Source organism: Taeniopygia guttata, chromosome Z (genome assembly GCF_048771995.1).
Source record: "Taeniopygia guttata chromosome Z, bTaeGut7.mat, whole genome shotgun sequence".
Classification (NCBI taxonomy): Eukaryota; Metazoa; Chordata; class Aves; order Passeriformes; family Estrildidae; genus Taeniopygia; species Taeniopygia guttata.
Genome location: NC_133063.1, coordinates 25,948,006 through 25,964,676, shown reverse-complemented (window position 1 = coordinate 25,964,676; position 16,671 = coordinate 25,948,006). Strand labels below are relative to the sequence as shown.

General features: G+C 32.8%; 1 protein-coding gene across 3 annotated transcripts in view; it reads right to left on the bottom strand.

Moving 5' to 3' along the window:
• Nucleotides 1–16,671, bottom strand: part of MAN2A1 (mannosidase alpha class 2A member 1) — a 105,789-nt gene that overhangs the window by 46,568 nt on the left and 42,550 nt on the right. For 2 of the 3 annotated variants that reach the window (XR_004365773.3, XM_030257687.4), the window contains exons 10-13: nt 15,804–15,866; nt 13,095–13,280; nt 12,098–12,212; nt 9,170–9,237 (exon numbers count right to left, since the gene is read on the bottom strand). Coding sequence is in view for 2 of the 3 variants with exons in the window: in XM_030257687.4 (XP_030113547.1) it covers nt 9,170–9,237; nt 12,098–12,212; nt 13,095–13,280; nt 15,804–15,866 (432 nt within the window). In the remaining variant the exon portion in view is untranslated. The remainder of the gene's footprint in view (nt 1–9,169; nt 9,238–12,097; nt 12,213–13,094; nt 13,281–15,803; nt 15,867–16,671) is intronic. The other variant, XM_030257689.4, reaches the window with a different exon arrangement.

Below are 16,671 nucleotides of genomic sequence, written 5' to 3'. Positions count from 1 at the left end.
TGGTTGCTTTCTGCTTTAGTGCTCTTGTTTTCCCATTACCATTTTCCAGCTTCTTACTCCCTATTTTTGATGAAGCCTTCATCACTCTTGAGTACTTCAGCTGCATTTTACAAAGAACATTTCCACTTAAATGATCCAAGAGCAAAAGTGCCTTTGACACCATACAAGTAACTCTCTCAATTCCATCTTCTGTCATACCTTCTGCTTCACTAATGTCCATTTGGTAAGCCTACACATTATTTTTCCATGTGATGTGCAATACTTCCACTTGCCTGCTTCTTTGATGGTGAAATAATGTCTCCAGTTTACCAAGAGAGTTTTAAATACTAATCCTATATAGAGTTGTTGTTGTCAGTATGACATCAAGTTTTATAAACAATTTACATTACAATCATTTAAATTACATCTGTTGGAATGACAGATAGAAAAGAAAATCATTTGTGACTTTAATATCTTGCCTAAAAAAATCCTTACTTCCTTTTTGGCCTTACTTTGCACAAAAAAATTCCACCCTACTCAGATTGATACCAAAGGATATCATTTGAACAATATGTGATATCCAACATTTACCAGCGAACATTTATCAATGAACATTTAGAAAACAGCTAGGCAACCAGCAAGTCTGTCTATTAACTTAATGAAAGTAGCACAAAGCTAAGGTCAAAGCAACATATGAAACTTCAGTGAATTGTGCTTAAACTGAATCAACACACCTAATTATATTAAAATAGTTTCAACAGTTTCTAGAGATTAAACATACTTCTTCTGAGATACTGTAGATACTGAAGCCATTCACATTCATAACTATACAATCCTAGACATTTAATTAAATTGAGAAGTGTTTTGTTTATGATTATGACCTATGCTCTCTGATATAGTGTCAGATGTAAACACAAAATCTGGGGCAGTAGGAATATGGGTGGTTTGTTAAAAATCAAGTTAAACAAACAGCTTTCTATTAAGTCAGGAAAAAGCAGGTTCTTCCCCAAGAGAAGATTCAATACCTTCCCCCAAGGGTCTTTCAATTGACTGGATAAAATCTAAGGAGATTTATCAGTTCACCTAACAATATAAAATAAATAATGGTAACATAGTCCTCTATATCACATCCCGATAAATGTCTTTTAAATTAATCAATACTATCACAGATGTAACATGAAAACAAAATCAGTTTACATCAAAGCAGCAAATTATAATCAAATTGAACTGTTCATTATAGAGTAGAATATTAATCCTGAATATATATAATAAAATGTTATAATATATGAAGAGAAATACTGGGATTTTTCCCTCTTCTTACATAAGACATCTTTTGCAGTTTATTAATAATATCCTGCATAAGAGTTAGTAGGATGGTAATCTTAACCTCAAATTACCAGCACACAATGTAAATTTGTGTTATTTTCACAATGTGTAAAAATGTGGAAACAGAACCTATTATCTAGGGATCAGCTTTTCATTATACTATTTAACTGGTGACATCAAGAAATAAAGAGATACTATCAATAAATAAGTAAATTCACAAGAATCTACTTCAGTAGATTTGCAACTAACACAATACAATGACATAATTACAATAGCATTTGAAAAAGAATGTTTAGTTTAGATACAGACCTATGCTAAAATTACATATTATTTCTAGGAGTAGTAATGTCTGACAGTTCTGGTTAACATACAAATAAATAAAACCAGTGATTCTGTGCTTATAAAAAATAATCTTGGCTTGACACTTCAGAATCACTGCACGATTACCCTTCCTAATGACAACCCCAAATCTGAACTTCAGACTCAATAATAAAGGTGAGAGAACATGCATTTCTATTAATTCTCTCCTTTATAGCTCTAAAGAGAAATCTTTATAATATCCATTGCTCATGCAAAAGGCAGAATCAGGCAGACAATAGGCACATAATCCAGCTCTCCACTCTCACAGGAAACAAGACCTTTGCGTGGCTTTCTCAAGAACAAACCACGGAACACCCTCAAGAAAATGGCATTCACAAAAAACACAGACAACGGCACAGCAAGAACTACATATTCTGAGAACACAAAAAAAAAAAATCAACATCAACCTAAGACAAGACTTTAAAATGTTATGTACCTACTACATATGCCAGATACACATACTTTCTATGATTTAGATGGATTGTAGTGGCACATATATCCTAATTTGGAGCACATAACTACTCTCCAATTAAGGATAAAAGGATTAAGTCCAAAGGCACTATTTTAAATTTTTCGTTTACCACAAAGTTGTGAGATGTTCAGAGGTCCAAGATGGGCTTGAAGCCCCCTGACTTTTTCAGGATCAGGAAGTACCTTCACTAAAATCCTTTCCTTGTTCCTCTTGTAGTGCAGGCTTTATAAATCTGCATTTAGAAGGGAAAAAAAATCTGGTTCAGAAGAGCAGAAAGACTTTTAAGTATTCCATATCACTTCAGTCTGTGCCTTGAGAGCCTTGGACTAACTACAATATTGTCTCAAGGTAACTCCAGTAAAAAGGCTGAAGAGGCCAGTGCCTGGAAAAAAAAGAAATAATATACAAATGTACTAATATACTGAAAATATGTATATCCTACTTCCAAAACTTCTTCAACAAGTACATGCATATGATGCAGATCTTTCAGCTGTATTCAATCATTCACTACCATATTCCCTCATAATGATTACTTTCTGTGCTTTGAAAACAAGCTCAGGGTTTTTCCTCCCCCTAGAGTATGTTTAGTTTGCCTGTTCCTTCTGCATTTCATACTTCCACTAGAGTGTTCTCAGAGGAAACCAGAAATGTATTGTGAGACCTAATTGTCATATTTTAGTTTAATGTTGTAATTTTTTATAGCTACTGAAGTATCAAACACCTTTTCTGTCTGATTGCACTGGTACTGCAAACCTCAACAAAAGATGCTGATATTCTGTTCATTGAAATGAAAGGATTAATTTGTGCAATTTAGAAAAACACCAAAGATCCTATGAAACCCACAAACTATGAACTTACTTACTGGTTTAATTTTGCAATGGCAATTTCAAAGACAGTCAGTAGACAGAAACATTTAAAACAGATTGTCATTGGTTCATCCACAGTAAGACAGACCAAAAATTGAGAAAAGTTTCATGTATAAGAATTTTTATACGCTAAAGATTAATTTTTAAAAATTTGAAATGTAACAACCTTTAGAATAACTTGAATTCAGAAGCATAGCATTCAAAACCTGAGTTTAAAAAAATAAAAATTAATTCCAGAAAAAGCTTTGAGGTACAACTAATTGCAAATCAAAGTTGTTTTTTTCTTCTTCATAATGAAAATATATTGTGCCTCAAAAAATGTTCCACCATTCAATTTTAAATCCCTTAAACAAAACCAGGCATTCATCTCTGAGCTTATTTGTTGTTTTGGTTTTAGACTTCATAGATAAACTTTTAAAGATATATCAATTATCAGTGCCTGGAGTCAATTCTGAGATAAGCCTGTATGAAGTATATTTTTAAATTATTTTTAGCACAAAAACTAGAAAATTTGCACAAAAAAATATGAAAGCCTCTGAAAAACTATTATGACTTTACACAAAGAGTGAGAATAAAGAGATCAAGGTGCTGTAAAATTCTTCCAGACCCCTCACTTCCCATTAGACATAGTGAATGGAGAGTTTGCTGGTTTGGTCAGAAAGATAGTTGCACTGCTAAGTTCCACCTAAAAAACAGAATGAATGCATCACGCTTTTTTGTTCAATTTGAATGAACATCACTTTTACCAGAATGATTTTTACTGAAATAGGTAGTATTTCAAGTTCACATTTACTAACATTTCAGGATTCAGACGTCTGAGTTATCCTGAGTCAGCCAAGCATTTCATTGCCTCTGCAACAGCTCTTCCATCATGAAAACCAAGGAGAATGCTTTTTAAATATCCAATCAATTTAGCCAAAATGACCTTGAGTTCACTACAAACAGAACATGTTCCTGGGCGATTACAGGTCACCTGAAATCTAGTAAATTGATCAGGCAGCTAAACACTGAGATTAACACTTTAAAGTAATTTTCAAAAAACCATTAGGCTGTATTGAACCTAAGCAGCCAGAGTATTGGATACTAAAGTGCAGGCTCTTCAAATATCACCTCTAAAGTGTTTTCTAATTTTTCACCTCCTTGCACTACAGTGTGCTTAATGGAAGGGCTTAATTAAGCATTGTTTCCTAATAGAAGCAGTGAGTATTAAGGCTTGACTGAATGAGTATTTGTCCTGCCCACCTCCCTGAAAGATACTAATACAGAAGTTTCACTTAAATAAACACACAACGTTATGCATTTTGTGATCACTATTTCATCCAATTAAAACTTAAAAGTATTGGTTGGTTTGTTTTCTTGTTTTTTCAAGATCAGTTTTCTTCTCTGGGGAACAGGTGTGTATATTAACAATGCATGAATTGCCACAAATATTTATATAAACACATCTTAAATGTTACAGTTTTCTGTTTTCTTTAAACTTTTTTTTTTTTTCTTTCATTAAGATTTGAAAATACCTTTTCTACCACTGTCCTTTTTTTTTCCCAGCAGTTTTGGAGTATAACTAGGAATACCTATGCTTCTGAAATCATGCAAGCATAACAGGCATTTAAGATGTTTATGATTAAAATGTCAAATGCTGTTGAAGGATCCTCTCCTTGTAACTACATTAGACTAAAGTTTAGATAGATTGTACCAAAACTGGCAACACAGGTCTAAAGGTGGAAAAAAAAGGAAACAAAAAAATCACCACCAAAGCAAAAGTTGCCAAATAAAGAGTATTAGGGTGATCTAGTCACATTCTAAGCTCACAAAGACATAGTTATGGCATGTGACTAACAAAATTTTCTTCTCAAATTATTCTTGCTGTAGTCATCCAACCAAATACAGTACCATACACACTGCTCTGTCAAGAATTTTTGACTTTGGTACATTATTCTCTATCACACATTAAAGTTAGCAATATAGCTTTAATTTCTGCATTAAAGTGCTGTGCTGAAAAAGCAGTGAATACTCTGCCAAATAATTTTTTAAAATATTATCAAGTTGAAAAATTATAGAAGTAAATTGGGATTTTCTTTCTCAAAAAATACCATGCATTTTGGACGCAATGGTATAAACACAATTTATGCCAAAAACTTTATTAAATACAACTTTGTGCCAAAACCTGCTCAAGGATAACAAAGTAAGGATAATAGCCAAGATTATTTTGTATCCTCTATTTGAAAAAAGGAAACATTCTTTTATAAGGTGGATATCACTAAACTGCTTTGACAGATATTTGAAGAAATAATTGATATCCTCCTATCATTAATCCCCTAGGCAACCTAAATATATCAGCTAGTGGAAATAGTGTCTGCTAAGCTATAAAACTGGCCTGATAAGAAGGCTATTGTATCATATTGTTCCTCTAAGATTAGTTGACGCAAGGTGTAGTTAAATTATAAGAATAGCTGGTTTAGCACAAAAAAAAAATCCTAAATCGATGATTTTTAAAATTTTTTCAGTACCACAGTATCTTCAGTTCTGATAGGATAGAACGCAGTGGAAGACAGTATTGAAATTGCCCAGCTAGGTACATGAAGGTTCAGAAGTTAAAACAAGAAGGGGGAAGAAGACATAAAACCTAATTGCCATTGTTAGGTCTTTTCACAAAGGTTCACCATACTGTGTCAAACAAGACCACTACAAGATCCAGACTGGTGCAGACAGTCAATCCAGTCATTAAGTTGTGTAGCATGCTCCCCTGCAACGCTGTCCCCAGAAAACAGCACAGAGAAATAGCTGGGAAACCCTTCCTCTCACAGCTAGTGTGCCCTTCACCTGCTGCTGACAGCCTAAACTGGGTGACAGGAGATTCAAACACACCCCCAACCCACCAAATCCAGTGAGAGCAAGTCTTTTGCCATTCAGCAAGTATTACCTCTGGTAGACTGTTCCTGAAAACCTATTATTATACTAAATAGCTGGGCAGTAACAGAGCATGAGCCAGCATCCAATTTATCAGTGCACTCAGTGGCCTTTGTCTCCAAGACATGCAGTAATTTTAAACATTAGAACAAGACTGAAGTAGATCCATATCCAGTTGGATATTATCTTGTGAAAACTCCATTTTTCAGCTAAATGAATTTTTTTTTTTTTAAAGCATGCAACTTCATTTTTCTGTTAAAATGGATATAGTGTAATTAAAGACTCCATAATTTCAGTATTCAAAAGCCTGATCACAAGACCGTTTAGTCACCCTGAGGTCATAGAGTCAAGATAAGACCTAAAATACCCTGCACACCCATTTAATCAAAATTAACACATTAAAAATACACTTAGGGATTCATAAAGATATAACAACAGCACTACAGAGAAGAGATGCTCAGGTGGGAGCGAAACAATACCAGGTCGGTTACAGGCGGCAGCTACTTAGAAGCAGTTTGAAAGACAATTCTCAACTATGCAACAATATAGAGATACTTCACACTAGAACATTAACAACTGAAAGATAATGCTCCTCCTGCTTTCTTTTTCTTCCATATAATAGAATTGTCCTAGCTCTCCCATACAGTCTGTCAGATTAGTTTTCACTACTGACTACAACTTTCATGAGCAGTGAAGAGAACGCTTAACTAAAGATTACCCAAAAGGAGGGATGGATGAAACAGGCAAGAAGCACACCACCAACCATGGTACTGAAGAAAGCTGGTTATATTTGCAATCAGTAAAATAAGAAAAAAAAAAGTTGAAAAGCCCTTACGAGTTTCCCATCAGCAGTGTCACTGTAAAAGCACAGTTTATATGAACCACACTTATGTAATAACCAAGATAGAACTCAGATTTTTTTTTTTTTAATTCTGACACAGAAATGCAAAAATATGAAAAACTAAATAGCAAATAAAGAAAAGTAACATCTTGCCAGTTACATTGATTTAATTTCTATGCCATATAATGACACATTAGAACACACTACTGGAAAGAAATCTAGATATTCAATTACACACAGATTAATAATAAAGCCTATTAAGAACAGAAGAAAAGCAAATAACAAAGTTTTGGTGAAAATCAGTTTTTAAAATCTGCTGATGCCCCAAAATTTTAAATGGAAAAAAAAAAGAGTTTCCTTCTTATAAACTTTAAAGTCTGAAGTTTAAGCATAGTAATTCTTAGATTTATTGAGTTGAGTTTAAGCTTCTACTGAAAATAACATTTCTCATTAAATGCTACAAGAAAATTCAGATGCAATCATAATAATCACATACTAGATTTATCCAGTAGTTACAGCGCCAGCTTACATACCACTTTTCCCAATGATAATAAAGTTAGTGGAGATTCAGACTACAACCAGAGATAGAGTTAGAAGCCTAAAGAGGCTAAGCTAATTTTTATAAGCAAAACCAGTTTAACGAAGAGATACACAAATGAAAATTTTAACAAGTAAAACATGTAAAAGGTACTGTACACTTATGCATTACTTTCAAAGTGTTTCCAGAAAACCCCAGGGTTTAGTCATTAATATCAATATTCTCTTATAATCTTTCTTTGCCCTTTCTGTCTCATTTTTCCCCTCTTCATTCTTTTTCCCATATTTATGATTGCAGTCTTTGGAACATGTATCATTGTACCTTATTTGACTCTATGGTATCTTCACAATACCAGACAACATGAAGTTAGCAATTTTCTACTAGTACTATTTTCTTAGTAAACTAAGACCTGTTTAGAGAATAGCAGCAGTAGTCTGCCAGAATAACATTATTGGTAATGTCATGTATATATTTTTAATTGACAATTCAGAGGGGGAAAAGGCAAATACCTGAAATTAATTAAGATCAAAAAGGGAAAAACTTACTTAGCACATTATGCAGAGACAAAAGTGGAACACTGTATGCAAACAAAAGGTGTATTAGGGGATGAAAAGGGCACAGGGAAAATTTTAACAGCTAAACTAGGTAAGGAAAGCAAAGGCAATAAAGCTATCCTCAAATAGCAAAGAAAGTCCACATCATAACTTGGCTCCAAACAGGTGCTTATATACTACATATACATCCTAGCTAAAACATTTTAGTTAAATAAATAGGCACCTGAGTTCTTGGTCATTTTGGACAAGTTTAAGATAATCTATTAGCACCTATATAGTGCTCCAATAAGAGAAGTCCTATTTAAGAAAAAAAAACACTCTATAGAGAAAAGTGTACACTAGACACATTATGTATATATAGTGCTGGAAGACTGAAGACTGCTTCCCCCAAAAGGTCACAAGAAATAAACTTTACTCATTTTTTCAAAGATTTTAAGTATATTTTAAAACTATATTTTTAGTAGCAGTTAGTCAGCTGAATAGTTGGACACCTGCATCAATTAGGCAAGTAAGACTTATTAGTTTGCCATAAGAACTAGAGAAATCAGATACTAACATCAGCAAAAATAGAATTCGCTGCTTTTTAAATTAATCTTAAATTTTCTGTTCTGTACACAAAAACCTTGTATTATTTGATTTACAGAGACATTATTTGATTTACAGTAGTTCTTATATCCAGACATCTTATTCACTTTATTGGATCAGCCACTTTAAATTAATGCTTACATTATTTCAGTTGGTATACTGAGGGTTCATGGGCATAGCAGGATGCAAATTTCAGCTGAATACTCTACAACTACATATAAATAAAAAAGTAACTCCTCTTAATATAATGGAAAGTTGGAGTTAAGAGAGAACAGTATCCTAGCTGATCTTCTACTTGATTTTTAAAGACAATTCAATATTTATAAATTGTGATATTTAGACCTTATAAAACTTAACATTTTGTTCACAGAATTAATTGAGGCACCTGTAATTATGCTTAATTAGAATCTTCTATTTCTTCTCTCAAGCACAATCTATTTAGTATTACAATGCTCTAAAAGCACACAGAAACAGAACACTTACTTTAGCTGTGGTATGTGAGAAATACCTATAGTTTTAACATGCTGTGTCCTCTTTCAATTAGACATAATATTAGCATAATCTCCCAGAATAATTTTTTAAATTTTCTTTATTTTTTAACTTTTTAGCTCTATTTTGAGCAAAAATTAAAAATAAATAAATAAATAAAAGGAAATGGCATAAAAAACTACTTAGTAGGTAGAGAAAACACATATATTGCTAAAAGAATCTCAGATACTTAGTAATATGTAAATTATTTACCTTGGTTGCAATGTCAGCTTTATAACTGTCTTGCGTGGCAAAGAATCTTGAGAAGCCTGAACATCATCCTACAAGAGAACATCTTTGAATTTGCTTTTGGATACACTTCAATGGGTAATATATGAGCTTTGTCTATTATATGCATTTTGTGGAGTACAAAGCCACATTAACAACACCAGAAACCAAATCTTATTTTAGCCCATTACTGAGGATGACAAACCAAAAATTTAATAAACTAAATACTTCATACTGACAAAAGAAAGACATTTACTTTGATCAATTCACTGTGAAATATTTGTTTTCATTAAAGACCTTATTACATTCCATTATCAAATTATTACACCTGTGTTTTCATTTTTGCACACAAGACTTTAGAATCACCAACTTCCTCAAAGTTTGCAAATATTTATCACATGCTTTTATTAAACTTCTCCTGCCATAAATTTACTCTGAAACAATATACTTCTGTGCACTTACCACAAGGATTCACTGTGTAGTCCTGTGAGCTCTCACTGTTACCTTATGCTGTACAAAATGAAAACATTTCAAAAAACATAATTTGGGGTGTGGTGTGGTACTCAGCATACCCCAAATTATGGGGCTCACTTCCACTGAGGAAAGGGAGAGACAAAACATTGCTGTCACTGTTGCATAGCCTAAGAGAGCAGCCAAACTGCTGATTCACAGTGCATCCCAGTCAGTTCTTACAATGGCGACCACCACAGACTGAAATTGAAATGCAGAGTTCATAGTTCCTCAAAATTTCCTTAAAATCATGCTTTTTCAAATCCAGAAATTGTCACTTACATTTAAATTTTCTTTCTGCACTGAAAGAACTAAGACTAATGTAAAGGAATTTTGTAATGGCTGCAGCTTTATTTTTACAGTTTGACCCTCATCGATGATCCAACTAAACCTGGGTCATTCTGGGATCCTTAAGTGTCTTCTCTTTATCAGTGTATTGCCTTCCAAGTGGTTTTTTGTTTGTTTACTAGTGTAGAATTTGCAAAACTTAACACAAGAAGTAAGAAGTATTCAGTTACCAACCAAGAAAACCATGATGCTTTTGTGTGCAACTAATAATTAAGAGTAGAAAAAGTGATGTCATTCCTGAGTTCTTCAATAGTGTCGTATTCCCAACTTCCTTTTTTCTGCCTCCAAGAAAGGGAACTTTTCCCTGGCTATACCTGCTACCTGCTGGAATGCTGCTGCTACAGTGCTATGCTCTGCTCCTCTAAGTGTTTTTGACTTCTTCAACCCTGCAAAAACAACAGCCACTTTCAGTCTTAGAGTCTTCATCATTTGTCTTTCTCAAGTCTCTTGACATTCATTCTGGATGCCCATCTCTGAGCAATTCTTGATGTCAGCTTCCATCAGCCACCAAAATACCACAATCTGTACTCCAAAATGAATGTCTTTGAACTTCCAACTTGCTCACCGTTTGCAAAGGTGTTCTGAAAGTATCCTGAAGGTCTCCTGTTAGCAGTCTACAAATCCTGCATCAAAAAGCTTTTGTTGCTATATCCAGTGTATAGTAGAGATACTAGATTAATGATATAGTGCTGTAGATATAGTGTGGCATACAGATAAATCTTAATCTGCTTTAGTAATCACCTTGTTTTTTTGTTTTATATAGAAACAATAAATTCATTGAAATAACAACTTCCCTTTTAATTTCTGCTTTCACAGTGGTAATAGCTTATTGAGTTAGTATGCTCCTAGGCAATATACAGTTTAAACAGCAATTAGCACTTCTACAATGCAGTGGTATTAATCCAGACTGATGAAGTACAGGAACAACAAAAGTTTAGTAAAATGTAACATCGCAACATCTTCCAACATAATTCAGATCAGAAATAAAACCTTCATCCCATGAATGCCTTCAAAATATTCCTTCTTTATGAAAGTGCATATTCATTTTCCAAAGAGGGGAAAAATTATATATTTGTGACACACAAGCACATAGTATAAAAATGCAGCATAGATATATATATAAATATACAGACATATATATTTATATAAAAGCAGTAAAAAGTATAAAGAACTATTAACAAACTTTTTTATGTACACATGTGACTGGAAGAGTAGTTCAAGACATGACACAAAGAAACCAGTAGAATGTATGTACTGTTTGTTATGTCAGAAGTGTGAGATAATCATATCATAAAGATTGTCCTAACCTTGCTGTGTTTATGCACAAAGAACTTAAGGTATCTCATTTTGTCTATCTTCAGGGTAAATGCACTAAGTAGACTTCCTAAAAATTCATAGCTGTCACAAAAGAGCACTTTTGTTCAGAAAGTGAAGAAACTAAGAATTCTGAAAGGCAGCAATATTAGCAAGTGTTTTTCTTCAAGGTGTTCTTCACTGTAACATAGGTCTCAAAATGATACATGAGGATCCATTGCTGACTTTATCATCCATTTCATTGAACATTCCTGTTTCAAATAATTTCAGCAAAGTAAAAAGTGCGCAAAGTACTGTCTTGATCTAATCTTGCAAAATAAGGTTAAGACTTCTGTTAGCGATAGGAATTTTTTTCTTCCCACATTTCTTAAGCTCCTCTGTGAAGCGAAGTCAACTTTCAAGACTGCGTACTATTATATATTCAATTACCTATGTATGTTACTTAAGTCACCAACAAATTTATGCCCACAAGAAATGTAGAATACCTGCTTTTACTATCTAACTCACAAAGGGGAACAAAAGTCCCTTTAGCCATACGGGCTTTCTTTCAGCACCAACTACTGATAAGTTCACTTTTTAATTTCTAAGATCTTCAGTTAATGTGAAGAGTGATAAGTAGCACATTTCTGAGAAGACATTAGGTTCAAATTTAATTCTGATGTTTCCCAGGTCTACTCAAACTAAATTCAAAAGACATAGTTCACATTTCATTTTTGGAAAAAATCAAGGGAGAGAGCTCACCATCTTCAGGAGCGGAGTTGCTGTGTCATAGTTATAAGCACTTTTGTCTTTTAGGATGAGAATATGAACAGAGTCAATTATTACTTTCTTCAAATTCATTATTGAATGGAAAAGCCTGTTAAAACATTTAAAATCATAGTTAGTTTTCAACTGGTTTTATTCAATGCCGTAACATCAAAATTTAAAAACATTTAAGAACTCAAAAATATGAGTTGCAGAAAAATAAATAAAAATTTTAGCATCAATATAGCATGAAATTAAGAACAGTTAGTTGCAATCGGCAGCCAGCCTGAAAAATGCAGAAATATTCTGAATTATATTCTTGTCTTGCATACTGAAAGTGAGATACATCTCTATATCATCAATCTACCATCATCACTTCAATTAATCAAATTTACTATTTCTTAACATTCCAATATGAAGTCATTTTCGGAACAAACCCATAATTAAAGCATGTGTCTACACAGACATACATATATTATGCAATGTTTTTCAAAAAATTCTATGAAGATGCTGACAGAATAATTTCTCAATACTGAGAAAAACCCCCGATGAAACAATAAACAATGACAGACAAGTTAAACAGAAGATTTTAACACGAAAGACTTCCCACTTTTAAGATAGGTAGGCTACAGAGTGTGTGGGATTTTCCAAAGAATATATGCTTAAATTAGCACATCTTTGATTATTGCTTATTACAGACAAATATAAAAAGTTCTCCTACTTACTGCAGAAAAATCCTGCTATTAATGAAATGTCAGTAATGCATCTACCTTTTGACCCATCAAAATTTTGTTTGGACACCAAATTCTTACTCAGAGGGTTGAAAAATACTGCATAAATGAAGAGCATGAGTAAACAAATCTACTTCTTGTGTAGAGCACCTATACTCTTTCAGTGGAGTATGTTTCTGTATGCAATCTGCATGTCTGAAATAAACCCTTCAGTTTTAAAAATGCAAAAGGAGTTTAAGATTTGTGTATTTATAATAAATTACCTGGTGCCATAATCCACAACTACCCAATCTTTGGCTGTTCCTGTAATAGCATCATGATGCTGGAAGAGTCCAAGGTTCCTCCTAGCTTCTGTCAGCAATTTATAGTTATCCACAGAAGGAAATACACTCATCTTCTCAGATTTACTGGACTGTACTAAAGCCAAGGAGTAGAGAATTTCAGCTGCCCTGGAATTGTAGAGAATAATCAAATATTTATACGGGGTGAAAATGTGAAAAGCAATACACATTTGATCTAAAGAATAAATGGTAAATAATTTCATAAGCTCTATCAACCTTGTTCTTGAACATTTTAGCCTATCTTCACACTGTAGCTTCCTGTGATGGAAAATAGACCTTTAAAATAAAAATATGTCATTGCAAACTAAAATACACACTCATAAATGTGTGAGAGGTATAAGGATTTGGTCTTAAAACCTCATAGCATGGTTAGAGTGCCTTACAAGAAACATATAATTCCCATTTCAACAAACAACTTATTAATCAAATACATTTGTTTTAAATAAATATACTAGTCTGTATACTATTGAATATCTATTCTGCCATTTGCACTTAAAACAAACGAAACTCTTCTAAATGCTTAACCATGTCATGCATCTGCTGAACACATTCACCTGAATGGAGAGAACACTGGATTCCAAAACCCTCACACTGAACAGAATGCAGAGCCTTTCTTGCCTACATCTGTTGCAAAAGCCTAGCACAAAAATATTAGCACCAGATTCTCAGTTGCTTTATGAGAATCTAAATTTATTTTACAAAAAATATCACCATAATTGCCAGTTATTATGGATATTTAACTGACAAAAATGCCTGCATAAACTCTGTGAAAGCATCTGTTAACTTTTTTCCTATCTTCTGCTAAAATGTTGTAATTCTCTTTTTGCGAGTCTGAAAAGTGTCAGGTTATTTTTCAAAGTTTATTAGAGGTTACTGAACATTTCTCAAGTACTTGAAGGAACAAAGATGATACAGGTTAGTGACACAAAAAGCAAAGAAAGCACAACATATTTTCTTGTAATGTTAATTTAGAGGCATGCAAGTCATAAATTAAAAAGAAAAGGAAAATAAGTTAACTCTGTTATTTACCCAAGCTGTCAGTGAGGGTATGTTTCATTTTTAAACTTTATAAAATTTAAAAATTAACAAAAAAACCTTAGTTTTCAGACTATGCATGGTATTAATTGTTAACATGAAAAATTCCTTTAGATTAAATTTTCATCTTTATACAGTACTTATGTAACAATTATATAAAAACTGCAACTACCATATACCCAAGTAAACTGAAAGGTGCACTGAAAATGTAACAGCCTAAACTATTCCCATATTGTCAATATTTCATGAACAGGTGGAGATTTTGCTCTTACCAGCTAGGTAATTCTCAGAAGCTACGTACAAAATCAAGGTGTAAAAAAGTTATAAGTCCTATATTTAATTAGGAGGGCTAGATTAACCTTAATCACTGTGATTTAAATGTTGCTTAGTGCAAATTCCTAATTCTATGATCCCTCCTCCTATTGCAGCTTAATTTGAAAGAAACATGAAAATATTTTAGTTGAAAAAAAATAATCACTAGATGCTCATTCATCTAGTGAATAAATCCTCTCCAAAAGAATTTTAAAAAATTGAGTTAGCCACTAAACACTGACCTAATTTAGCTATAAAGAACACAGCAAATTTTAGTCCTGAAAATAAGGTGACATTTTCTTCCCCACAACTAATTTTAATTTTCTTTTCTATTAATAGGGACATCTCTCAGATGCAGAATTTTGCTTTCATATCTCAATATTTTTCTAAACACTAAAAAGGTTCAATGGTCAATGATGAAAGACACTCAGAAATACAACACTATTAGAGAACACTTCAGCTTATAGGTAAGCATCTAATACCTTCCCATAAAATCTGTATAAAGCCTTGGTTTTCTCACATCTGCTTCAAACTACTGCAGATGACCTAATACAGTTTCCAGAAATTTTGCACTTCACTGTAATTTGTAGTATCTCTCCCTGATAGGACACTACAAATATATCAAAATTTGCTTCACTGGTTTGTCAAGGCCTATACTAGCTTACCTTACCTAGCTCCAGTTTATATTTCACCTAAAAAAAAAAAATTTCCAAGAGATTTTGAATTATCAAGATGTAGTATTTTCTATCCATCTGTATAGTTAGATGTATCACTGTTGCATTCACCTACTAAATTGCTTCAATTTTCTTTTTGCAGATTTACAGTACTTTTCCCCATTTACATCAGTAACTAATAAAACCAAAAATTGCGTCCCTAACTTGTCTTAAACTATGCTGCTGTTCTTTGTATCTTTTCATTACATTAAATAAACTTCTGGTCACATATTTTATCACCCTTTAAACTACTTCAATTCATTCATACATCTTAAGTTCAAAAAAGTCAATAAGGACTCAAATCCCTGTCAATCTCCATTATAAAATCTTTTCGCTTTCTTACACTTCACTACACAACCCTTCAAACTCTTTTGAAACAGGAAATACTTTAAACAACCAACTCTTTTCTTGCTGTAATGGTTAGTTTTCATATTTGGGTTCTGAGGCTTAACACTGTCTCCTGGCTATTATGTAACAGTGAAGTGCTGCTTAATTCTAGTACTGCTAGAAGTTAAAATCATTCATCCTTGGTAAAGAACATACACACACACACACACACACACGTATTTACCTTCTGTTCATGGCTCTTTCTCTCACAAATATGTATATACAGATGGATGTTAGCTCAAACATACTGTGGAAATAATTATCATGAGTTTGAGAATTAAATATGATCCTACTGTATTTTCTTTGATTTTAAAGAAATAAAAAATAAAAGATAAAAGCCCTACTCTTGCTGTTCTCATAGCTAATGTGACCTTCATGAAGAGTCTCATGGTTTCTGAAAATAAAACTGACAAAAAATCTGATATTAAAATGATGAGAGCACATCTGTACATTTTTTCCTTACATGTTATTTACAGAGGATAATGAAAAACTAAAAACTCCCCAGGTACTTTTTTAAACTATACTTTAATATATAAGACCATTAACAGATTAGTGTTTCTCCAGAGATTCTTTACCTATACCTTTTTCAGAAGTTGAAGGCAACTGAAACTTTTAAATGAAGGAATCTCTTTAATAATGTCAAGTTTTAAATACTACACACAAATTCATGTGAAATTTCTGTAATCTATGTAATAAAAAACAAGAAAAATAACAATTAAATAACTGCACCTAAAATTCTTGAAAAAATAGACTATGATGAAGTTGAAGGAAATTAAATCCTTGATGCACTTTCAAAAACAGAAAGGAAATTAATCAAAACTGAAAAAAAACCCCAAAAAACTAACTACATAATTCAATTTATAAGAATATTATATGTCCTTCTTTTCTTGCTCTCTAGTGCATCTTGACTTCTCCAGCAGTATTAAACAACGTTATTTTCACTAAAAATTAAAGATTCGTGCGATGAATCATCCACTTTACCACAGTAAAAACTGGATTCCTTGAAAGAAATAAAACAAGTTCTGCTAGCTACAGTTTCTCTTCTGACTGGT